The sequence below is a fragment of the Triturus cristatus genome, chromosome 8 (assembly GCF_964204655.1).
Source record: "Triturus cristatus chromosome 8, aTriCri1.1, whole genome shotgun sequence".
Lineage (NCBI taxonomy): Eukaryota > Metazoa > Chordata > Amphibia > Caudata > Salamandridae > Triturus > Triturus cristatus.
The window spans coordinates 46,829,690-46,855,356 of record NC_140591.1 but is presented as its reverse complement, the minus strand read 5'-3'; the positions used below and the strand labels follow the sequence as shown (position 1 = coordinate 46,855,356).

The 25,667-nt window shown below is 44.8% G+C and overlaps 1 protein-coding gene across 1 annotated transcript in view; it reads right to left on the bottom strand.

The window, feature by feature from the left end:
* Nucleotides 1-25,667, bottom strand: part of LOC146799985 (uncharacterized) — a 318,891-nt gene that overhangs the window by 20,557 nt on the left and 272,667 nt on the right. The window contains 3 exon segments of the mRNA XM_085623698.1: nucleotides 11,662-11,772; nucleotides 14,802-14,912; nucleotides 22,120-22,224. Of these exon segments, the coding sequence (XP_085479824.1) occupies nucleotides 11,662-11,772; nucleotides 14,802-14,912; nucleotides 22,120-22,224 (327 nt within the window).

Below are 25,667 nucleotides of genomic sequence, written 5' to 3'. Positions count from 1 at the left end.
AGGTAGCAACACATTTACCGATTCATAAATACCGAATTTTACCGATTCGGTATTTATGAATCGGTAAATGTGATGTAGGTAATGATTCGGTAAATTTTACCGAATCGGAAAAATTCGGTAAATATGAATGGGTATTTACTGATTCGGTAATGGGGCATACCTTCCCATTGATTCCTATGGGCCTGGAGGCCCATAGGAATCAATGGGAAGCCAGTCACCATTACCGATTCGGTAAATACCGATTCGGTAATGGGGGGAGCATATACAAGGGTGGCAGGGTGTCACATTGACACCCTGTTGCACCCCTGATTCTTGCATGTGTGCACATGTGGCGCACATACATGCCCTAAGGGCATGTATGTCTGCCACATGGCACTCTTATATCTGCAAAATATTGCGTTTTGCAAGGTATTCGTTATTTATCACCAACCTGTATTTGGTGGTAAATAACGAATTCTTAATTCTAATTTGCACTCTTTAGAGTGCACCCTACATTCAGGATTCGGTATTTACCGATTCGGTATTTTACCGATTCGGTAATTTACCGAATCCTGAATTATGCCTCCTACATCCCAAATAGCTAAATACCGGTCGGTAACGGGATATTTACCGATTTTCGGCCGTTACCGACCGGTATTTAGCTACCTACATGAGGCCCTTAGTGTATTTGAGAGAGAGAGTGAGGTAGTGAGATAGAGAGAGTGAATTAGTGATTTAGAAAGAGAGAGTGAAGTTGTGAGGTAGTGAGAGAGTGATGTAGTGAAGTTTTGAGAGAGTGTGTTGTGATATAGTGAGGTAGTGAGAGTGAGATAGAAATAGATAGTGATGTAGTGATAGAGAGTGAGGTAGTGAGATAGAGAGAGAGTGTGTGGCTCATCGATTCCAATATAATATACTTTAATGAACTCGAGTGCAACGCGCCCCACCCCCGACGCCATAACCACACTCTTAAACCATCTACCTTACCGAAGCACATGTATCACATTGAAATGCCTTTTACAAATGCCTCAGCCTTTCTGCTCCAAGCTCGGCAGACGATCCCCCGCCCCCGCGTGTGCACCAATCACTCATTTAGCCCCCAACTAGCCTGCAGCTTCCATCCGTCGGACCCGGTCCCGTGCTCATCCTCTCGGCATAGAAGCGCAGCTCGTCGGCGCGAGCCAAGGTTGTCTGTATGCGCTCGTGCCGCTCCAGCGCCGTCAGAAAGTTCCGCAGCAGGTCCAGGCGCGAGCGGGGCCCCTGCCCCATGCGGCGAGCTACGCGGCCATGAGAAATCCACAGAGTAGGAAACACCGCATGGCGCCCGGAATAGGTGCGTTGGGTGAGAGTAAAAGCAGCCGATCGCCAATATTTCCGGTGCTGCAGAATAGAGGTGAACGATGCCACCGGAAGTGAACAGTACAGATTGGAAGTCGTTGGGACTTATTGCTGGAAGTCAAGTGTGCCGAGCGGAAGAGGTGGTTGATGTTGTTGTTGCCGGAAGTTAAACTGTGCGGGGGCGGAAGCTCTTTATTAGTGCTGCTGCCTGAAGTGGTAGAGGTAGGCGGTAGTGGATACCTGCAATGAACTACAGATCGGCTATTGTTCGTTACAGACCCTAACAAGCACACCACTGTCTTTCTCCGAGGCGAAGCAGAAATGCCTCGGAGAAACGCAGCGGCGGTTTCGGATTCGGGGGCGTGTTTTCTTTTTCTCTCCTCTTGCCATTGGCTGGAGGAGAGAAAAACACGCCCAGCTTAAAGTATAAAAAAAACACCCCCCCCGAATCCGAAAAGGACAGATGGAAGCTTCAAAACTTTTTCGGCTTCGAGGGCGTGTTCCTGCTGTTCTAAAAAGGGCGTGGCTAAAAAGTGGAAAGAACAGCACGGAATACGCCCCCGAATCTGAAAAAGACAGAGCCTATTTGGAGGGACGGCTCTCTCCTCCAATGGCTGGCCTCCGTTTAGGAAGCCAGCCAATGGAAGAGAGCCAAAAAGAGAGGCGGGCTAAAGAGCCACTCTAAGAAACATAAGATCTCCGGAATTCCGGTTCTGCCTTCGGCAGACCGGACGGTCCCTCGACCTAAAAAGGAGCAATAAGTGGGAAAACATTAGCAGCTGTTAAATGAGTCGCTAACCCAGGTGCACAATATACGACACAAAAACTTAGAAATCGCCCCCACGAGAAAACCTCAATTAAAACATTGTTCGCTCGTATATACAATTAGCACACAAAACTTCTCCCACTGCCATAAATCCAATACTCACCATTTGCCACCACTCTAAGCATGGCTGAGTTGTCACTACCAACCCACAACTAACATAGAAAAGGTCCTGCGCAACATCCCTTTCACGCCGTTAAATGCTGCGGCCACGTTGGAATGATAAAAGTAATGTCACAGCAATAGAGGCCACGTAACATTCGTACTGTTTGTTTTAGATGGAGATTGCTTCTCGCTAAAGTCGTTTCTCATTTTTCGTACATCAGAGGGAACTGGTAATCATTTGTCAATTGATAAATAAACTATACCTCCGACCCAGATTCTATTAGCGAAAACTCCCTCAAATGAGTGCATGCAAGGTTGCCATCTTTAAATGCAGCTCCGTTAGTGAAACTGTCTGAAAGAATACATTAACGTACATAAACTGCACGTTTTAACTTGCGATTTAATTTTTTATGACCACTAGTGGTTTTGATGGGGAAGAAGATGTGGTGTAAAGGCCGGAGCTGCCGACTTTGAAAGTGAGGAACCAGGTTCGAATCTCGCCGTCGGCTCAACATCCTGCGATTCTGCGCAACTAACTTACTTTTACCCGTGCATACATAAAAACATGAATGCGTCCTTGTGTGTTGTAACTGGTGTTCAATAAAGTGCTCTAATACTTTCGGGTCTAGTTAGCACTATATAAACTGCAAAAAGAATGTTTAACAAAATGTTGAATGACAAAAAAACACCGGGAAACTCTGTGCTGCACTATCAGGTCCTCTTTTCAGAAAAGTAGCACATTTTGACGTTTGGAAACTTATTTTATTTTGAAATTAAGAGCATATAAAACGCGCTCCAATGACAAATTCATACATTTGTTTGGAATGCCTTCCCTTGCATTCTGCATCTATCATTCTGCCGCCGCAAGGTGACCTGTCAAACTCAAAGTCCATCACGAGTGTGACAGGCCGGCTTTAGTAGAGCGCAGAGCACACTACAATTCCCATGGTACAGCATGCACCCCAACTTCCTTGACACGCAGCGTACTAGCTTATTTCTGTTCCTCCCGCTCACTTCAGTTTACTTGCTGTCGGGTTTCAAGCAAAAATGGCGGCTGTGCTGCAGCAGGTTCTGGAGCGCGCTGAGCTCGCCAAGTTACCCAAAGGGGTGCAAGGCAAGCTCGAGAGGTTTCTATCAGACCAGCAGACCGAGATCGAGGCATTGCGCGCACGCCATGAGAAGAGTCGCGTGGACAGCGGTGTGCATGCGAGCGAAGGCGACCCTGTCGTGTCAATTTCACGTGATGTACTCTAGTTTCATCTATGATTCTTTATATGTATGACTGAGGAAAAGTTCATCCGGCAAGAGTTCTCTGCTAACTTTTGCCGAAGCGTTATGTTTTTCCTCCTGTCGGGGGCAAACAGTTTCTTGATTTTATGCACTGTCATTACTAGATGCTGCTTATGGCCCCCGAATCCGAAAAGGACGGATGGAAGCTTCAAAACTTTTTCGGCTTCGAGGGCGTGTTCCTGCTGTTCTAAAAAGGGCGTGGCTAAAAAGTGGAAAGAACAGCACGGAACACGCCCCCGAATCTGAAAAAGACGGAGCCTATTTGGAGGGACGGCTCTCTCCTCCAATGGCTGGCCTCCGTTTAGGAAGCCAGCCAATGAAGGAGAGCCAAAAAGAGAGGCGGGCTAAAGAGCCACTCTCAGAAACATTAAATCTCCGGACTTCTGGTTCTGCCTTCGGCAGACCGGATGGTCCCTCGACCTAAAAAGGGAATTGAAGCCGTCCAGTATCCAATTGTTCAATTGCTTCTATTGATCCACATCAAAGACGTTAGCTAAAAAACTACAGATTCATGTGTAGAATTAGGTCGATGAGAATGAACTATTGCCACTCCAATAAAGAGAGTTGAGGAAATCCTTTCAAGTTATCGACATTGATAAAAGATAAAAAGAATGGAGTCTTATATTAATATTGCTATTTAATTGATTTTAGTACAAAGTACATCTGATTAAATAAATGTTCATGGGAGATATATGCACAGTAAGATGTCCTTTAAAACACTTCTTAAGGAAGCCACACTTTCTCCAATTTAAGAAAACATGTTAAGAGAACAGTCTGTTTTAAATCTTAATTTTTTTCTTTTCGATCAATTATTTCTTTTCTTTTTTTAATTTATTGAGGTTTTTAGTCAATACAGAAGGAACAGATATAACAAAAAAGTCAGTGATATTATATCTTTGGACATTAAAGATGATGCAGCCAAACTGTACTAAAAATCCACTCCATAGGTAAACTAGAAACAAGCATTTTCAATGGAATAGGTCTCGCATTTTAGAAACTTTGACCTATTGGTATTGTAAAGGACAATGCCTTTTATTATTGCAGTTTTTTTTTATCACAAATAAAAAGCATTGTCAATTAAATTGACAAGTGCTCAAAATCTCGCAATTGCGAGACCTATTGCATTGCAAATGCTTGTCTGACAAGGTTTCATGACGCAGCACTCTACACATGGCCTTTCGTCGACGAAAGATCAGAAGCGTTACTGACATACATATAAAGCATTTTCTTGCATGTAACTGCATGTTTCTAGGTTAGTAGTTCTTTTCCTACATTCTTTCGAACTTCGGTTGCTAATTTATTTATTTACTTAAGTAAATGTATAGCGCTAAATGAGATGAAAAATGCCTCTAAACACAGTTGGAATCACAAAATTAACCTCTGAGGAACTGCCGCCGGCCTGGAGATGTTTGGGGGTAAGAGGGATGGAGTTAATGGAAACAAAGTACCAAAAAAATCGGTCGCAACGTTCCCTTCAAAAGTACTAGAATTCCTTAAACTGGTTACTGTTTATTGAGCTAAACGTTAATATTCATACCGCTTTGTTATCCTTGTAGCCTGGGTAACTAGGTCAGCTTGTTGGCACTATGCGGATTTGCGAGTGAGCTAGAACTTACCTACAGTTCTTTGTTGAAGAGAAACACAAAATAAATCACATTATTTTCACCAACAAAGCCCAAGAAACGAAGTCCAGACACATCTCGGGTAAAGGAGAATCCAGTCTGTTTTGGTAATAGTAATTTACTTAATCATGAAGATCTCAGACAGGCAGTCACCCATTGATCCGCCAGACACACACGAAAGTACACACAGATGCCAATCAAGGGAGACAGGGAGACTGGAAGCTGAACAAATAGCAATGGAATAATGAATTCTCTGCGAAGACTCCACTGTTGTAAGTCTACAGAATATGCAGGATAACTTACCTGGGCGGTGGGGTCTTTTAAGTGCTACAGATGCACATGTGGACATGACCAGTGTCGACCTGTGATTAGAGCGACGAGAGACAAACACTACCATCAACAAAAGATACAGGAGACAAACAAATATTACCATACAAGAGAGACTGCTGTAAAACACATACGCTCTCATGGAGTGCTTCATGAGAAAGAAAACAAGTGTGGGAACAATGACACCTAGTGGACGATGGAAGTAAAGCTGTAAGTAAGGAAAGCTTAACAAGGGATTACTTATCAGCTTTGTACTGCAGAATATAGCTAATAAAAAAAAAAAGCAGCTGCAAAAGTGAGCAAACGCGGGCACGATAATTGGAAACAGATGGCGCAGCTGCTCGCTCCCGCAAGGTAAACACCATACATGCACGAGGGCTCACTGGAAACAGTGCAGTACATGCACGAGTTTCCCAAAAAGTCCTGAGTGATTCCAAGAGGTCACTCCTAAGCAGCGCTTGCGCGCTGCCAAGGCAAGACTTAAAAAACAGATGGATGCCTAGTAAAAAACTTGTTAACTACCAATCTGCCCACACTGGTGGAAACTGGTAATGTCACCATGGTCTGAGAACCAGGACCACCTGGTGACAAGGGTGGATTTGCATCTGCGTCCCAAAAAACTATAAAGTTACCCATCCTTTTTTGTAAGCACACCACCGCTATTTAATCACTGTATAGCCAATCCGCTGGCAGTTTTGATGAAAGGCTGGATAAATTTGGCGAGAGGTGGCGGTTATACATTTCTGAACTCCAATATGCATACGCTACAAAATATGGCTTACAAAGAGCCCTGGATATGCAGTTCTCTTTGAGAACAGCTTTCAGTCATTTTCATGGACTCAAATTTTCTCTGTTAAGAAGCAGAAAGTGCATTACAACATGGTGGGTTGATAATAAAAAAAGTAGAATTAGTGGATCATTATAGTGACCTTGGTATTATATTCGATAAATGTAGTGTTATGTTATGTTAATATGGTATTTATAAAGCGCACTGCTACTCCCAGGAGTGTCCCCGCGCGGAGGAAAAAAACAAAACACATAACAAACGCAGAAAAGAGCACCTAAGGCGGAACCAGCAAAACAGATTAAAGTTGGAAAAGCCATGTCTTGAGCTTTTTCCTAAAGCTGGGCAGGTCCTGAACCTGTCTGAGGGCCAAGGGAAGGCTGTTCCATAGGCGGGAGTTGACCACTTGAAAGGATCGACCTCCGACCCGAGCAAGTGAAACTTTAGGAACAGGAATCCGGAGTTGAGTAGAGGACCTCAGAGTACGTTGGGGAATGTAATGGGGAAATCTTTTTCTATGATAAGGGGCTCCAATCTGATTAAAAGCCTTAAAAACCAATATCAAAGCTTTAAAAGGGATTCTTTTCTGAACAGGAAGTCAATGCAGGGATGACAGAAGAGGGGACATATGAGTCCTAGGGACTGCCAGGAAGATGGCCCTAGCAGCCGTATTTTGAATCACCTACAAACGAGCAATTAAGTAACTGGAAAGTCCCAAGTACAAAGAGTTGGCATAGTCCAGTCTCGAGGTTACCAACGCTTGGACAATGGTTTTTTCTGTGTGGGACAGAAAGCAGGGGCAGAAAGTTCCTCACCATTCTTAAGATCCCGAAACAAGTCCCGGCTACAGATTTTATCTGGGACTTCATAGAGAGGGTGGCATCCAGTCTGACTCCGAGGTTCTTAACCATGGTCACGGACGAACTGAGAAGGGGGGGTTGGGGGGGATAAATCCTGCGGCCACCAGTTGTGCCATGCCTCACATGGGCGAGGGCCGAAAAAGATAATCTCAGACTTATCAGGGTTGCATTTCATTTGATTATCTTTCAGCCACGAGAAAACTTCTGAGAGACATGCGTTTATTGCATGACCATCAAACTCAGCACCCTTCTCACAAGTGAACAACAGCTGAGTATCGTCTACATACGATACGATCTTAGCCCCATGTTGTTCAGCAAGAAGGGCGATAGAGGCCATATATAGATTGAACACGGTTGGGCTCAAAATAGAGCCCTGCTGGACCCCAACATTCGTGGGAGAAATAAGAGCAGAAAAAGAGGGGGACCATATAGTTTGGAGACGGTTACTGAGAACCGACCTGATCCAGCTCAATGCTGTGCCACCGACACCGCCCTCCATCAATCTTTGCACCAGTCTATTGTGGGGCACGGTGCCAAAATCCGCGGAGAGATCCAGCAGAACCAAGACAGCGTTGCCGCCCCTATCTAGCATGGCTTTTATAGTTTCAGTCTCTTCTAAAAGGGCCGATTCAGTACTAAAGTTTGCCCTGAAACCTGACTGAGTTGGGTGCAAAAGATGATTGGTCTCAATGTAGTCAGTAATAAATAATGGAATTAATCTATTTCTCCAAGACCTTGGAGAAGAAAGGAAGCAGGGATATAGGTCGATAGTTACCAGCTACCTCAGGGTCAGCCGTAGGTTTTTTTTAACAATGGAAGAATTCTGGCGTGTTTCCAGCAAGGCGTTGTTTAGGATCTGATTCACAGTAGGATTAATCACCTCTGTAATTACTGACAGCACCTTGGCGGGACAGGGGTCGGCAGAAGAGCCTGACTTCAAGGATTTCATGAGAATTAAAAATTGGTCCATAGAGATGACGGAGAACTGCATAAGGGGGAATTCTGGGTTTACAACAACACTAGAGGAATCTAGATCTGCTGTTGGAAATGGCTGCATTTCAAAAGAGTCCTGTATTTTCCTAATTTTATCGTGGAAAAAAGAGGCCATCATATTAGTCCATTCACTAGTTGGTCGATTTTCGTGGAGAAGAAGAGTATGAGCCTGGCAGTGATCTTCACTCCTGTACGTAAACCCCCTGGCAGTTTTCCATGGCTGGCAAGAAAGATCAGTATCCACACATACATGGACAATATTCCTGCTCCCACTCAAGAGCACATGCAGTCAAGATTTACACAACTGAGGCCCTGCACACAAAACTGGACAACAAGGTTCCATCGTAAACCAATCCGGACAGTGTTTTTTGCAATGAAGACAAACCCAAGGTCCAGGAAAGGCACAACAAAGTAAATTTAGACACCAAAACATGTCTACAGTAGCAGGTCCATAGGGTTCCACATCAACACCCCCTTTCACTTTAACACACATCGTACACAAGAGAAATACTACCTGGCATCAGTCGTCCTTGCTCCAAAGACTTTACTCACTGAGGACATTCGCAGACTTGCTATCCAGTCACTGGTCCTGCCTCAAATTGACAGACCACAGAACATTAGATATACAAAGCTGTATCCCGTTCAGCTGGAAGTTCAGCATCAGGACTGTACAAAAATATTCTTAAACCCAAAAGGGGCTCAGCGGTTTGCAAAGGCGGTTTCTACAAACACTGGTGGTACTGACCAACCACATGTGGGGTCGCCACGTGGTATAGAGGATGGGAATACTTCTCTCCCCCCTAGTGACTGAGAATCAGAGAGGTTCAATGGTGACACCTAACGGGGTCTACAATGCCTTCTCCATTATTTCTTCTGATTGCAGAGAGATGGCTCCGTGTCTATTAAGGGGTGACTGTCTTCATGAGCTCCTATGATACTGTTCATAATTAGGGTACAGAGATTTTGATAGCAACACATATACATTGATCTTAAGTACTATTGTCGGGGACATGTGGACGGTCGTTGATGGCCTCCCCTTTTGTTAAAAGCTCTAGGTTGTTTAGATGGGGAACGGAGGTGTTCAAAATTGATTTTTTACTGACAGTTGGGGTGCTTAGTGTGGGAGGTGGGTGGGTGATTTTGTCCTGCTTGGAATACACTAACACTACATGCTCTGGGCTTTGGGTTTAGCAACTTTACTACTGGAAATCCGGATTAGCTCAAATAGGCACAATCTATTGATCCAAGTTCCTGATACTACTGCCTGCTATGGTGAGGGCTATTAAGGTCTTATCATGGAACATCAGGGGGCTGGGTAATTACAAAAAGCAGAGATTGATGAGAATGTCGTTGAATAGACACGGCAAAGAGGTTGCAATTTTACAAGAGACACACCTCGATGCTGGACTGAATTGCACTTTTGCTGAGGACTGGGGCAATGCCCAATATTTTGCCATCTACAGTACTTATGAGAGAGGCATAGCGGGGCTTATAAAAAAAGACATTAAACTTTAAGCTTCTTCAAATGCATAGTGATCCACAGGGCAGATACTTTATTATAATTTGTACCACACAGGACTCCCTGATAACTCTTATAAATGTTTATGCCCCCAATACTGATTCCCCAGAGTTCTATGAGATTATAATAGCAGCTTGGGCTAGCAGGTCATGCAGACTCTGCGATATATAGTCCAGAAGAAGGTCCATAGCAACTCTGTAGCCTGAGTGCAGTTGTTCGGAAATGCAGATGACAATCAAGTTGCCATCGGTTTGTGTGCTGAATGATTTGAAGCATATTCCACTGCTATTTATGCAGTGAGTTTGATGCTGTTGCCAATACGCAGTAGTACATTTTAGTGCTATTCCTGCCAGTATGTCGATGAGGTCTGCGATGATATAAGAGCTTAAAGCAAATAATCTAGGAAAGGGAAGCTTGAGCTAAAGGTGTTCTTTGATACTGAAAATGCTTTAAATAGTCTTCCAAACCTGAGACCAGCTCTTGAGGACAGGAGTGCATTTTAATAGTACATGTATAAACAAATGTTTCACTGTTCCCCAGCTCCAATAAGGGAGAGTCTACAAGTTTTCTATACATCATTTATCAGATGTCTACAATGCTTTTAGCATAATGTCAAACCAGGTTTGTCAGCATGGTGGTAGGCTTTGTGATGTGAATATATTCTTCCAACTATTCTTCCCTCAATTTGTCCCTCATCCTTCCTGCCAACCTTTCCATCTCCTGCTGCGGGATAGCACAGGGCCTTCTTTTGGAGTCTAGACATCGCCGAGTCTTCATGACCATTTTTTGGCAGCCCTAATCTGCTAATATTTGTGGCTATCTAATCTCTACGCTCCCGGTGTGCCCCCTGACTATCGAATTAACAACATTAATGGGACAAATATTACGGGTATAATATCGAAAATAAAATATCGACAGGCACCTTAGTTTAGATTTTCCATAAGTAAGTCCGTGCATCTGTACCTATGCATCATACACATACGTTAAGGTACATAAGTGAGGAGTTAGGAATAGTAAATCTACATTCCCCATCTGCGCTTACCTTTCGATGCACTGTCCCTTGATACTCTATCCCCGATGTCAGGATGCCACAGTAGTGTAGGTGTCAATATCCAGTGGTGCAATCCACTCTTCCCTAAATGGAAGGTTCCTGCTAAACGAACTGCCATGAAAAGCCTTCAGTAGCTGCTGAGTGATTATATCTGTTATTAGATCTATATTCTTTCTCTGTCAGATCAGCAATATCACATACGTGTTATTAACCTAATGGCAGCGTCACTCCAATGTCATCAATCCCTTTTGAATCCTTTTATGGTTTCCATATTCACGAGTCGAGGTAGTAAAAATAATATGACTCACTTGCATATCTGTGAATATTTGTAATTTCTTCAGGATCCTGATCAGCCATAGAACAGGAACCACGTTCTTTGCGGGAGATGATGCCCTTGATCTCTGTACCCGCCCGTTCACTTTATTATACCGACACTGACAGCGGGGCCACAGGAGACTAGAAACACATTGCACCCTATGCTGATGTTCCTGTGGCCCACACCACTCTTCAGATATAACTGGGAGTACAGCCACGCTGTGAAGTTCTGGAAGAGGTGACTGAGTTGACACAGGGCATCACATGGAGGGCAGGCTTGCTTTAAGAGGTTTTCCTATTTAACAGCTTGAAGGACTTGGAAATTGAGAACTATATAATTCTGGTTCTTGCTAGGCGATGACTGACCCTGAAGTTGAAGTTTATGATCTGTCCTTGGGCTTACGTTTTAGTTAGGAATCTAAAGTCCAAGCACTGCTTAGGCAGATGCACCTCTTATATCTGAAGAGTGGTGTGGGCCACAGATAATATCAGACAAGGTATAACATTAATTAACATTAGATACCAGGCTAAAATATTAGGAAATATATGCCAAGAACATGATCACTCCAAACTGAAGCCCAGTGCCTTCGATCTCTTTGACTCCTTTTTAGGATTTCAAATTCTGAAAAATGTAAGTATAAAAATGTAAACTTACCAGCAGGGATGTGACATTTTTGAACTTCTTCTGGGTTCACATCAGCCACAGGATACACTTCCACCTCTTCTTTAATTCTATCCGAGATCACTGCCATCGTGAATACTTCTTCTGTATTAAAGGAAACACGAAAGTGATTTCACCGTCAGCATCTGGAACTGAAACTGTGACCTCAGACTCTTGTCACCTCCCTGCTTCTCTCAATACACACAATGATTTCTGTAGAAAGTGCCTCTTTTGACATGGTTAGCATCCATTTTTTGCCTGGTATTTTATGTGGTTTCGGCTGTAGTGCACTGGGTACCTGACAACTAGGCCCCCCCTGTGCCAGTGCTTCTACCCTAAAAATATTCTACAATTGGTGCTTCTGTGCCACCTGTAAGTCCCTAGTAAACAGTGCCTGGGTACCTACTGCATTGGGACTGAAGAGGGTCCCTTAGAGACCCCTCACATAGGCCCTGCAGACTGCAGCATGCATGGCCTGGTGCAGACAAAATACCAGGGTCAATATGGCACACTACCTGTGTGCCATGCCAACTTGCACTGCCTTAGATATAGGTAAGTAACCCCTCTAGCAGGCCTTACCAGCCCTAAGGCAGGGTGCACTACATCTCAAGTGTGGGCATATCTGCATGAGCAGATATGCCCCTACAATTCTTAGATATTGTGAGTGCCAGGGAAGCCATAGAGAGTACATGGGCTGGAAACTCGACAACTCAAAGTCCCCAGCACCATGGTGTCTTCTCTGAAACCGAGTGTTTGGTACCAAACTACTCTATTCAATAAACCCACACTGATGCCACTGTGGGATTTATTGAACCGTGTACTCAGGGGGCATCTCAGAGGTGCCACCTGAAAACCTACCAACCCTGGTGTGGTTACAGACTGGCTTTGGGCAGCCTGCCTCCACCAGATATGTTTCTGGACCCCTGGGTCAAGAGTCTCTGCTCTCTGGGAACAGAAACAATGCACATCCTGGGTTGGGCACAGTGCTCGAGAGGGAAGCTTCAAAGGCCTGTCGCCTTTGCAATGCGACTCCAGCCTCAGCAGATGGCAGTCCCTGGTTGACACCCCCACTTTGGGCGGGAAAACTTAGGAAGAATAAAAAGTGTGCCCACCTCTGGTAGCTTCACCCCTAGGTGGGGGAGGCGAAGTGAAGCACATCTTTTAGTCCCTGCCATTTTGAAGATGGAGAGACTCCTTCAATCAGGGCTAGGGCTATGCCCCCTTCCACAGGAGAATGGCATAGTTGAGGGTGTAGCCACCCCAGGTAAGGTGCCCATTGGCCCTACCTGCTACTACCCTAAAACGCCCCTAAATTTAGTATTTAGGCAGCTCCCCCAGACCTGGAAACTAGTTCCCACCGACCTAAGTAGAAGGACGAAGAAGACATTGTGCAGCGAAGCCTGAAGACACCTACTGACATGGCCCCAGCCCTACCGGCCTGTCTCTAGCTTCAAAGACCCTGCAAAAGAAGAGGACTCCTGTCCTGCAGCCAGCGACTTCCAGAACATGAGGAAGACTGTCTGTTCTTTGACAAACACCAGAGACTGCCGAGGACAGCGGATCTGACCCCAAGATAAATACACAAAGGACTCTGGATCATCAAGTCCTGCCCACTCTGCACCCAACGCCTCCAGCCCGTGTCCAGGTGGCCCACTGATCCAGAACAGATTCCCCAGCGATCCTGAAGTCTACCAATAGCTGACCCTTCCTCGACTCCATGATGACACCGGCAGACTGAATCCAGAGGCTCCCCCTGACTGCGACCAGAATCTGACATAAAAGAACACCACTGCACTCGAAGCCCTGAGTTGAACCGATGGTGCCCCTACAACCCTCAACACCTCAACTTGCCTCTGCTATTGCTGGTCTCCCTTCTGCAGCCTCCGGTACGATGCCTGCAGCCTGTTTGTTCAACCAAGTTTCTCCACTGAAGAACATTGGTTGCCCGATGCTGTATTTGCACCCTGCAAATGGCCGCCCCTGTGCCACTGGTGGTGTATGTTTGGTGCTGCTTTGTGCCCCCCACCTGTGCTGGCTATAACCCCAAAAGCTTGGCCCCCTGCAACTGATGTATTTACCTGCATGTAGTGTGGCTTCAAGCACCGCCAGTCTCCTTTGAAACGCATTGGGCCTATCACCGAAATTTACCTCTGCACCTGGCCGCCCCTGCGCTGAATAGGTGCAGGCTTTATACTTACCCGAACCTTGCCCTCTGCTGACCTTAACCCCTGAAGACTGGAACTGTAAGTTGGGTACTTACTTGTAAAACCACATTTTTGTTTTCCTCCATACATTGAACTGTTTGAAAATTGCACTGTGTCGACTTTTAAAAGACTAAAGTATTTTTCCTGAATAACGTACCTACCTTTTTTCAAAGATCTTGTCTTAATATAAAACTCGAAGCCTATTTTTTTTACATTTGTGTGGATCTCCTTTTTGAGTCGTTTGTCCCTTATTGGTCTAAGTATGTGCAATAAATGTCTTACGCTCCTCTGTGTTATGCCTAGGCTGCTCGCCAACACTACCACTAATGGAGCACTATGGGGTTGGATTGAGCCCTGTACACTTCTGGGGGATCTCTGGACTCTGTGCACGGTATAACGACCTAGTGGAACACCAAATACAGAGCCTGCTTCCTACAATTTAAAAGTTACATATCTGCCCCAACCATGCTCCAGTTTATGAAAGAGCTGAAGATACCTTGTCACAGACCATCATATCACCATACAGGAACAGTCAACTTTCACTCATAAACAAACAGATGCTCCTCCAATCTCATAGTGTGTACATATTTGTCTTTCACCAACATCAGTACTAATGTTCTACTAGTTTTACGGGCCACAACATCAGGCTATTCGAGCATTAAATGTCAGCTCTCTAATTATAGGCATTCGTCTTCAACTCAGGCCAATAACATTGGAGTGAGCCTTCAGTGGCTATTATAAAAAATGTATGGTAGGCTATAAGGCTGTAGTACATTTATATAGTTTCTCTGTCTGTCAGCTCAGCAATACCCATGACTTGTTATCAACCTGACAGCAACAGTCCAAACTGATACCAAATGTCATTTATCTTTTTAAATCCTTATATGGATTCCAAATTTTAGTGAATTTAGGAATAACATTATAACTTACCTGCAGGGTGGTGAAGGTTTTTGACTTCCTCTGGGTCCTGATCAGTCATGGGATAGGATTCTTCCTCTTCTTTAATGCTGTCTGACAGCATCACAATAACAAGCTCATCTCCTGTATTAATGGGGAAATGTAAAGGTCATTTCACAGTCAGCAACTAGAGTGACAGCCCTGGTCCTCTGACACCTCGCCGCCTCATTGCATTCACCAATTTCACCGTAGTTCACTGAGTAGACCCTCTTCATGTTACCTCAAATGGCGATAACTGAGTTTGTATCAGTTTGAGTGTTGAATGATATGATGTCTCCTATATTAACATTCTCCACCACTAACTGTGCCATTGGTTTGAGGATTGTTTGCAACATGCAGGGGCAGATTTTAATGCTATTACGGTTAGAAAGTTGAACAGGTCTGTGATGTCGGGGATGCTTAGAGGCATGTGATCTCAGAATGAGAGCCTGGGGCTGAAGACAGTTGTTGATACTGAAAATGTATTTAACCCTGTTCCAAACCTTTGACCAGTACTGGAGGACAGGAGTGTATTTTAATACTACACAGAATGACTCTTTCACTGATCCATAATTACAACAAAGAGGGAATCGACATGTCTTGCTTTGGACAATTTATCTGGTGCTCACCGTGCATTCTGCAGAATGAGGAGCCATATTTATCTTACTGGTGGCAGGCTTGTAGGTAGAATGGGTTCTTGCGTGCAATCCTAGTTCTCTGTCGGGGAATCTCCATTGAAATCATTAGCACTGAATAGTCCCGTCCATGCACGGGGACCCCAGAACACTTCTTTCATAGTCACATTTTGTGTAGTATCTTCACCTTACTTTGGAAAGGCCAGGAGGTATAAAAATAGTAATTTTTGCAACCCCAAGACAGGCCATATTATCAACTGCATTAATTTACTTTAAAAGATAGTGGAAAAACATACAGCCCTAAAAAGCACTAACTATAAGAAAAGTGACATCTTTAAAACATCCTACAGAAATCCTTTTTATTCTCTTTTAAAGTGAATGACAAGGAAGGCTAGGGCAATGTAACTGTATAGGCGGAAGCAATGCAAGTGAGACAATAGAACCGTATGCCTTATGGGGCACCTTGGTCTCCAGTGTCCCATCAGGCCCTGTAGGTGGCAGTACACTCAGTTCTTTTTAATGCAGTAAGTAACAGAATAGCATTATCCAAACTGTGGTTCTTTCATCGGCGAGATGGGGGGGGATTGCTTATGATTTTAATTGTGATTCCCCAGAGAGATAACCAGGATTTCTGGTAAGAAACCATCCCTGCTCTCTCAGTGGATCTCCATTGATAATCATAAGCAGTGAATAATAGCTAGCTCATCCGCCGGGAGGGAAGTGATAAACAAGATATAATACTTAAGCAAAGATATTTCTCAAAGAGGCTTGCCTTACTTCGGCATCTGCCCTAGAGTCTGAATCGAGGCACTCGTGTCTTTCAAAGGTGTGAACGGATCTCCAAGTTGCTGCCTTGCAGATCTCAAGAATTGTAGTATTTCTGAGTAATGCATGGAAGCTACTTTACCTCTGGTCAAACGTTCTGTTGGTTTTCCAGGTAAGGCTTTGTTTGGCTTTCTGGTAACAGAATGTTATGCAAGAGACACCAATCTAGATAAAGAATGTTTCAATGTGGCAGATACTGTTAGTAAAGGACCATAGTTTACCAATAATTGTATGGCTTTTCTCACGTCCTTACTCTTGTCCAGATAAACTTTTAACACCCTCCGTGCATCAAGACTGTAGAGAGACCTCTCGGGAAGAGGTGAGGCGTTTTGAAAGAATGCAGTTAAAGTAATAATCTGATTGACATGGAAGTTCGAAACCACTTTGGGAATTAATTTGGGGTCAGTCAACATCATTAGCCCATTACTGTGAAACTCTTTAAGATCTGTGAGATCATAGAGCTTGAATTTCACCACCTCTGCATGCAGATGTTAAAGCAAGTCAAACTGAAGCCTTCCAAGACAGATATTGTATGGAGAAACCTTATGTATAGACTAGAAAGAGGACCCATGAGACGAGAGAGAGAACAATAACCAAATCCTATGAAGACGATGGTCTCAGGATAGGAGGGTAGATTTTCTTAATGTTTTCAAGGAAATCACTGATTACAGAAGGTTTAAAAAGAAAAATTGTGAAGGACATGTTCGGTAGGCCATGCTTGCTGCAAGGTAGACCTAAATTAAGCAGGTAGGGAAGAACTGTTTCTTCCTGATATGTGATAGATCACAAGTTCACCATCTCACCGGATGCAGAATCTCTTCCATTTAAAGGAGTAGGATGTTCTTATAGATGGTTTTCTGACTTCTCTCAATACAGCCATCTAATCCTGAGGGAGGTTTAGATTACCATATTTTATGAGTTCAGTAGCCAGACTGCCAAGTTGCAGGTTGGGGTGCAGAATCTGGCCTCCAAACTTGTCAAGACGGTCCGGTCTGGATGGCAGCTTCTTGTGTGGTGGCTCTGAGAGGTAGAGGAGATCTTTGAACCACCACTGAGGGGGCCATTCTGGAGTGATGAGAATCATTCTGGCCTTTGAGTTAGTGAGCTCGATGATCACTGCTGGAAATAGGGGAACTGGAGGAAAGGCATAAAGAGGTCTCTTTGAAGAAAACCCCAGTCGCAGTTGGAGAACAGCGTTGTTTAACACCCCTTCATGGTTCTCTTGAATGGCTATCCGTAAACAATTTCCATACCTGGCAGATGGACTGCGGTAATCCCGAGATCCCTGAAGATGAACCATTTGCAGTTAGTATGTGGGATACCTTGATGGAAACTCATTCCCTGGAGAAGATTTCATGGCAGAAACCAACAGCTGAGTGATTGCTTTGCATAAGTTTTAGGATCAGTTTATCTTCCCATCTGCCTGACATTTAGTGCCACTGATCCTCCAGACACTGCTGCAGAGATCTCATGCTCATGCATGCCTTCGGAGCTAGGGAGATGCATGATGCCATTGATCCTAGAAGGACGGATGGATGGGCTATTCTTTTCAGAATGCAACATTTCTGAACGATAGATAATCGTCTCTCTTATGAAGGATACACTTATGTGTATTGTATCCAAAACCGCTGCCAGGTAATGAAAGGATAGTTCTTGGATGGCAATGGATTTTTCGTGACTTATGTACAGTCCTAATCGATTGAGGGTGACGAAGGCGATCTGCTAATGTTGTCACACTTAAAGATAAGTAGACGCCTAGATTAGCCAATCATCTAGATATGGGATCTTCAACTCTCTGAAGTGAGCTGCAATGACCGCCATGCATCTGGAAAAAGTTTGAGGTGCAGCCTTGAGGCTGAAAGACGGACTTTGTTTTGGTAGCGGTCACTTCCTAACCTTAAAACTCAGGAAATATCAATTTTTTTGTGTATAGGAATATGGAAATAGGCATCTTGCAGATCTATTTAGAATAGCCGACCCCCTTGATGAAGTTGAGTATCGATCTGACGCAGAACCAACATTCCGAATTTTTTCTTACAAATCCACTAGTTCGCTTTCCTCAGATCTAGAAAGGGTCTGAATTTGTTCTTTGGTCCTTTCTTCTTCTTCACAAGAAAATAGTAAGCATGGCTGGTGGATTTTCTGCTAGAATTACAGTTGGAATTCTTAGTTGTGGCAACCGAGGAGACTTTGCAGGTGCCTGGGGAGGATGTGGTGGTGTCACAGGTTGTGGTGAAGTTGAATCTGGTAGGATGACTAGACAAGCAGGTCTAGATGGAGAGTAGGCTCCGGAGTGCTCCGAATCTCATTTGGAGGTGTGTATGTGTGCATTCATTCGTCAAAGCTACTCTGCAGAAGAACAGTGTTTTGACTTCGAAGTATGTCTCGATGTCTAAGTGCCCCTCAACGTTAACTGATGTCTCCCGATGTTGACGGTTCCTCCTAGAGAGCATGTGTAGCCTCAAAATCAAACCAGTCCTCAAAGGCAAGCAAGTAGGCGTTGTATATCCTCTCAAAGTCCAAATCCCTCACGTTGAAAGTGGACATTGTGTCTCACCTTGTCTTTTCTTTTTTGAATCTCCCCTTCCTGGAGTGCTGAGAGGGTGAGAAATGGGTACTGATAGAGGAAGCAGCATCTCCTCACCCCTCAGATTTATCTCTAGGAAGGAAATCTTGCTTTTTGTTCAGACTCCTCTTAGCCATGCAGGCAAATCTTCTAACACTCTCTCACAATACACCTGGAAAGGGTGCTGTAGTGATGACATCTTCTAGCGTTATGACTACAACTATCGGGCAAACAAAGTGTACAGAGCCGGTGCAGGGTTTTTTGCCTTTTTTGTCACATTCTGGGAACTTTGCTAAAAGGAATGGAAATTGTGTAAAAAAATATATATATATTTCCTGTCAGGACATTGTTTGAAACTACTCTCCTCCTTAACAGCTGTCAAGTGTACAACTTTTATTGTGGTTTTGAACCGAATTTAATGAGAAGAGGAGTTGGCCTAATGGCTAGGGTGGTCGACCTCAAACCTGGGGAACTGGGTTCGAGTCTCGGCAATGACGCTGAACATCCTGTGATTCTGGGCAAATCATTTAATCTCCTCGTGCCTAACAAAAATGAATGTGTCCTCATGTAATGCAACTGGTGCTATGTAAAGCGCTCTGATACCCGATTCGGGTCAAGTTCGCGCTATATAAAACTCTGTAAAAAGATGAGAAAAAAGCCTTAGAAGACAAATCTCTGAGCTCCAGAATCCTGTCAGCAAGAGCTGGAAAAAGGTCAACTGCAACCTACAGGGCATGATGGAACACTGGGCATCAAGATGTCCTTAAAGGTTCTATTGTCTCCCTTACACTGCTGAAGCCTATATAGTTACACTGCCCTATCCTTCCCTGTCATCCACTTTAAAAGGGAATAAAAAGGGTCTGTCAAGGATGGTTTAAAGATGTTCTCTTCTTATATTTTGTGACGTTTAAAGGCTGTATGGTTTTTCTTCCATCTTTTAAAGTAAATTAACAATATAGCCTGTCTTAAGGGTGCAAAAATTTAAATTTTTTCACATTTACCTCCTTGCCTTTCTGAAGTAAAGCGAAGATACTACACAAAATGTGACTCTGAAATAAGTGCTCCTGGGTCCCAGCACAGGGGTGTGATTATTCAGTGCTTATGATTTTAATGGAGATTCCTCTGACAGAGAACTCAATGTATTCTTCCAAACCTTCCTCCCTCTATCATCCCTCGTTCTTCTTGCCAATCCCTCTCTTTATCTGCTGCTGCACAGGGCCTTCTTATGAGTTTATATATCTTGGAGAAATATAACCCTTTTTCCTTCAAGACTTAACCTGGTAATGTTTTCAGCTATCTGTATGTCTGTTCTCCTCAAACTCAAAGGTTTCTGTTATAGTGAACTTATTGAAAACACCTTTGTTCCTGCTGTTCCTGCTGGGACATATCTATTATTAGAAGATTGGAATGTAGACAGCTCCACTGAAGACAATGGACCATCAGTGGGCTATAGACACTGGATTAGGCCCGCTGCTATCTACAAAACAATGACCTAATTTACAGCCTTTAACTTCCCCTCCCTCCTGACCCTACAAGATATTTAGATTGGAGGGGAAATAGAGAAACTGAGGTTGTGGATAAGGCACCCAGTAAAGCCTTCCCCCTCCTCCCATAGCTCTCTGTGTTACTGGAGCTGTGTTAGGGAATATGGGGGAATTCTCCTCAAATCTGGTGTATCTCCCTGCCCTTCCTAAAAAACTGGAAAACTGTTTGTCGAGACAAGGGAGAGTCAGGTTTTGATTGTTGCCTACTTGGAGAGTTCTTGATGTCCATGTCTGACAGTTAACTACTAGGACCCTGAATGTGGCAACAATCTGTTTGACATACACAGCAGGAGCTGTGAAAGTGCTAAATGGTTTGGCACCATAGGGCGGTCTGAATCCCCCTCTGTGTCCTGGGAAGCAGGTTTTAAAAATTAAAGTGGGACATTGTGCCCTCTTATGGCGCATTATTCTACGAGCCTTATAGCCCGCCATATCAGGCTATTCCAGCCATTAAATGCCAGCTCCATAGATATAGACCAGGTGTCTCAAACCATTCGATCGTGAACTACTACTAGCTCACAGACACCTTCAGAGTAGTTCGCCTCCTAGAGTTAATTCCTAAATAAGTACAGTGTCATATTTTCCTATTGAAGTTAAGGGAAGGGTGTGTTTATTTTAGATTATTATTACCAGGCAGCAAATAGCAGGGCCAGATAATGAACGGTGGTCAGGCAGCAGATTAATGGCCCAGATTGGGGCTGGGGCACAGAAGTGAAAAACTGAAGCATTGAGGTATTTAACTCTTAAATAAAAGTCCTTGTCAACTCAGCATTGGAGCAGAAAACAAAATGATGTTTCTGAATGCTTTTAAATGGGAGAACATTAAAGTGTAAGGTGCCCTTTATGAATAAATGAATCCTTCATTTTAATTTTCACCCCTTTCAAAGTGTCACATTTACAAACAGTAGACCTCTTGCTTCTAATGGCCAGTAGACGACTGTGCCATAAGTAGAACTGAAACATACAGTCATTTTTTAAATGGGAGAAATGTAAAGGGCAGATAAATGTTCCATATTTGGAACATTTAAGCAGAACATAGTTCTGCACTTTTAATTTCTCCCATTTAAAAGAAATGGTTCTGTTTTTGTGTTATACTTGTAACGGTGACACATATGGCGAAAGGTATGTACACTGTAGTTCGACCTCATGGACACACGTTCAAATCCCAGCGGTTCCACTCAGCCTTCATCCTTCTGAGGTCACTAAAATGAGAGCCATTGGGTTGGGTAACAATAAACATCTTTTAATCAGTGCCAAGATACCCTTCTGGGTGAACGTGCTCTTTACAAATACACATGATGTTATGTTGTGCCACAAGTACATAGGACACAGACTCTCAGTCACTCATACAAATATATCCCATTCGTACGCACACATGTTTGAAGTTGGGTGTGGGGGTGTCTGGTAATAATGCGTGAGCTGTTAGCCTTCAGTAGCTCACAATGATTTTCAGTGATCAGAAGCAGCTCTCATTACAGAAAAGGTTGGAGACTCCTGATATAGAGCCTCGCCTTCGGCATGGGCCAATAACACTGGAGTGAGCCTTTAGTGGCAGGTGTAGCCTGCTACGGCAGGCTTTAAGATTCATACTTTTTCCCTGTCAGCTTAGCGATACTCATGACTTGTGGTTAACCTTATGACTGTGCAGCGTCACTCCAACCTGAAGCTTGATGTCATTACTTCCTTTGAATTTTTTATGTATTCCATAGTTCAGTAAATTCGAGTATAAAAATATAGCTTACCTGCTGGGCTAAGAATGTTTTTTATATCCTCCGGGCCCTCATCAGTCATGGGACAGGCCTCTTCTTTGATGCTGTCTGAGAGCATCGCAATGGTGGGCTCGTCTCCTGTATTAATGGAGAAATGTAAAGATTCCGTTCATAGTCAGTCACTGTAGCGACGGCTCTGGACCTATTGTCCTCTTCCCGTTCAACTCATTAAATCCACTAATTTCATCTGTAGGTCTCTGGAGGGGAGCACTTGACCCCTGCCCCCTCCCCGTTTACTTCATTATATCCATCTCAATAAACAGTTCATGACAATAACGAGGCACCAAGAGATAGGCCACCCTGGTCAAAAGCACCACTGGGCTGCTGTTTACTCGACCAGTATTAACTTAAAAAGGTGTTAATTAAACGGGCAATCAATTATTCAGAGGTTGATTGCAGTTCAGTTAAAGAAAGGAAGTAACTAGGGTGTCCTGCACCGCTTAACTTTAGGAACATCTTCATTTACTAAGACATCTGGCAGCAAACGTATACAAATATGATAAAGTCTCTTAAAAATTCAAAAGGTGTATTTCATTAACATGCAGAACTGTTTCACCGTAGTAAAGCAGATTATATCAGTGCATTGAGAAGTTTTAAAAGTGATCGTTTTCAAAAATAAATTTAGAAACATTCATTCGTCCCCCCCACCCTGACAACAATGCCAATAGTGAACTAAGAGGCAAGTCAGTTGTTATCTGCACTCTTTGGGTTGCCTGAGTACCTATTATACATGAACAACATTATAGTTTATTGAATCAAACACAGGAGAAGGTTTTGTACAGCACACATCCTGAAGTTATGTATTTTAAGGTGCTCATATATGTGATAAAGAAGAATAAGAAGGGAAAGTTCAATAAAACAATTAGCTAGAATCACACATGTTGGCCAAATGGGGAGTTAGGGATTGATCCCAGATTTTCTGGTTCCACATTGTGCAATTCAGTTCAGCCACTAGATGTACATGCTTCACCTCTCCTACACCCACCTTACACCCCCCAGCGACCAGCACCCTGCTGTGATCAGTGCAGCCTCTGGACATGTCACTGTGAAGAAATAAAGAGCGAGACGGCTAATGCGTCATACATTTTCTTTTTTTTTTTTTTTTTTTTTTAAAAACCTTTATTTGTGCATAGTAAAAGAACAAATACGGGCCTACAACCAGCAGGCCGGCCACAATACGGTTGAGCACAGAGACAAACAGTACATCCCCTGTGCGTCAATGTCAAGATTAGCAATGATTCAGGATTCATACACTGGAGGGATCCTTGACACCAGGGGAAGGAGAAGTGAAGGTTAATTTTAAGGTTTTCAAAAAAATTTTTTATCGAGAAAGAAATCAGTAAAGGATAGAAACAAGGAGATTCGAGTCCGCGAGTCGGCTTCATACACTGGAGAGCAGCAGCATCATTAAAACAGCCATAGGAAATCTCAGACAGTAAGGCGATGCAGGTAGATAACAGGATCATCACAGTAGTAAATACGCACCCCCTAAAAGCCGCCCCCACTCAATCCACCCCACACCCGGACCCCGAATCGAAACAAGTATAGCGCAGAGACATGAAAGAAAGAGGCCCATAGAACTAAAAAGAAAACAGTAAATTACCCCCCCACCCTACACCAATGCGGAGGCTATGGCCTGCCTTCCCCCCAGCATAGTGCCTGTCGCCCAATGAACCCGAAATATAGACGAGAGAGAAGATAGGAATAGTGTAAAGAAACTAAGAAGAGAAAGAAGAAAGGAGGCGGGGAGGAGCCCACGTATCCTCGGAGCGCCCGACACCACCGGCCAACCAAGCCGCCACACACTGAAACCCCACTACACCCAAAGGCGGTCGTGTGAAGATAGCATGTAACAACAAGGAAATGAAGGCAGACAGATCGCGACGAGTGCGCACAACATATGCAAACAGTTACAGTCCCAGTCCAGCCCGTCCGTGAAACTATGATGATAGAAAGTAATCTAGCCCTGGCCCGATCGCGGGCTTACGATTAGACCCGCCCCCTCGTGAATGCCCCGCATCTCGAACAGACAAAGACAATATGGCCGCTTGGAAGAAGATGGGGAAGTAGAGTCACAAAATGGCCGCCGATCATCTATTGAGGTCCCCTTGCACACCATATAAAATCCAGACCTGGCTTGTAAAGTACATGAGTTCCACATAAAAGGAGCCGTAGGCCACCGTGAACGGTTCCTCGAGGTCGTCAGGTGTAGTTCAGCTGGAAGGTCCTGCAGGCACGGTGAGGCAGGCAACAACAAAGCAGGCAGCAATGGCCGGGGAAACAAAGCATCCGCCATTGAGCAGGAGAGCGATTGATCCTGAGCGCCGGGAAAGCCAAACGCAGACACCAGTGGAGCACCGCTACACCCAGTCGTTACTTCCCCGCAGGAGGACCACAGCACTGGCAGACTCACGTCTTGTTGATCACAAACGGGGCGCTCACGACCCGCAGCAGACAGTGTAGAGTCGAACCGCTCACTCAGCGTTTGCAAGCCGACACACAATTGCAGACGAAAGTCCCGCAGGGCAGCCAGAACGGAGCCGTATGTCAGCGGAAGCTGCGCCCCCACAGCGGCAGCAATCCGGGACGGCACTGGGGAGCTGGAGTCTGGTAGAGGGAGGGCGAAGCGGGCAGCGGGCGAGACCGGAGCATCACCCCCCAGCAGCGAGCAGGCAATCAGCGCCATGTTGTACCGCTGAACGGTACCGTGGCCAGGGGGGGGATCGTGACAAGGAGGCAATTCCCAACAGGTCTGCGCCGCAACAGGTGAAAGCCACCAGTCGCTTCCCCTCCCTCGGGCTCTCTTGCAGCCGACCAGACCATAGAAGAAGGGGGTCCGCAGCTTCCACAGCGTGGTCCACAGAGCGGGGCAGGAGACCCGTCACGCCGGAGCTTACCCTCCAGCTCCAGCCCGTCAGGTGTAGGGTGCGGGAGGTGTCCGGGCGCCTCTCCCCCGGCTCCCCGGGCGACCGTCCGTGGCGCGAGGCGGGATCGGGACCTCGGGGCTCAGATTAGCACCAGCGGGTCCGGTGACTGCGACGCTTCCAGGGGGCCGGCCGAGGCCATAGTAGAGCAGGGGTCCAGGGCGGGGAACAAAGGCACCAAGAACTCCGGCACCCGGGCGGGCTAGGACTTCGGGAAAGCAGCGGCGCAGTCAGCGCGTCGTCGCACGCGTTGCACCTCGAAAATCGGCAAGGATAGGAATCAGGATGATAGTCCGAGGCCAAGGGCCGACGGAGCCGGGCGCTCAAGCGACTGCTCCGGTCGCCATCTTGGCTCCTCCTCCGCGTCATACATTTTCAACCATACTCTAAGCCCCACTACCCCCTCTTTCATGTATGGTCTCATTTCAGACATCAGCCTGCACACAACAAGCTAAGGTGCCAAGGAACTGTCAACACTGCGCCACGCACAAAAAATATGCTACATTATATTGGCCCTGCTTTTATGAGCAGACATCAGACCTTTCAGCTTAATTTAAAAAATATAAATACACCATGTTCTGCTCTTAAAAGCCAAGG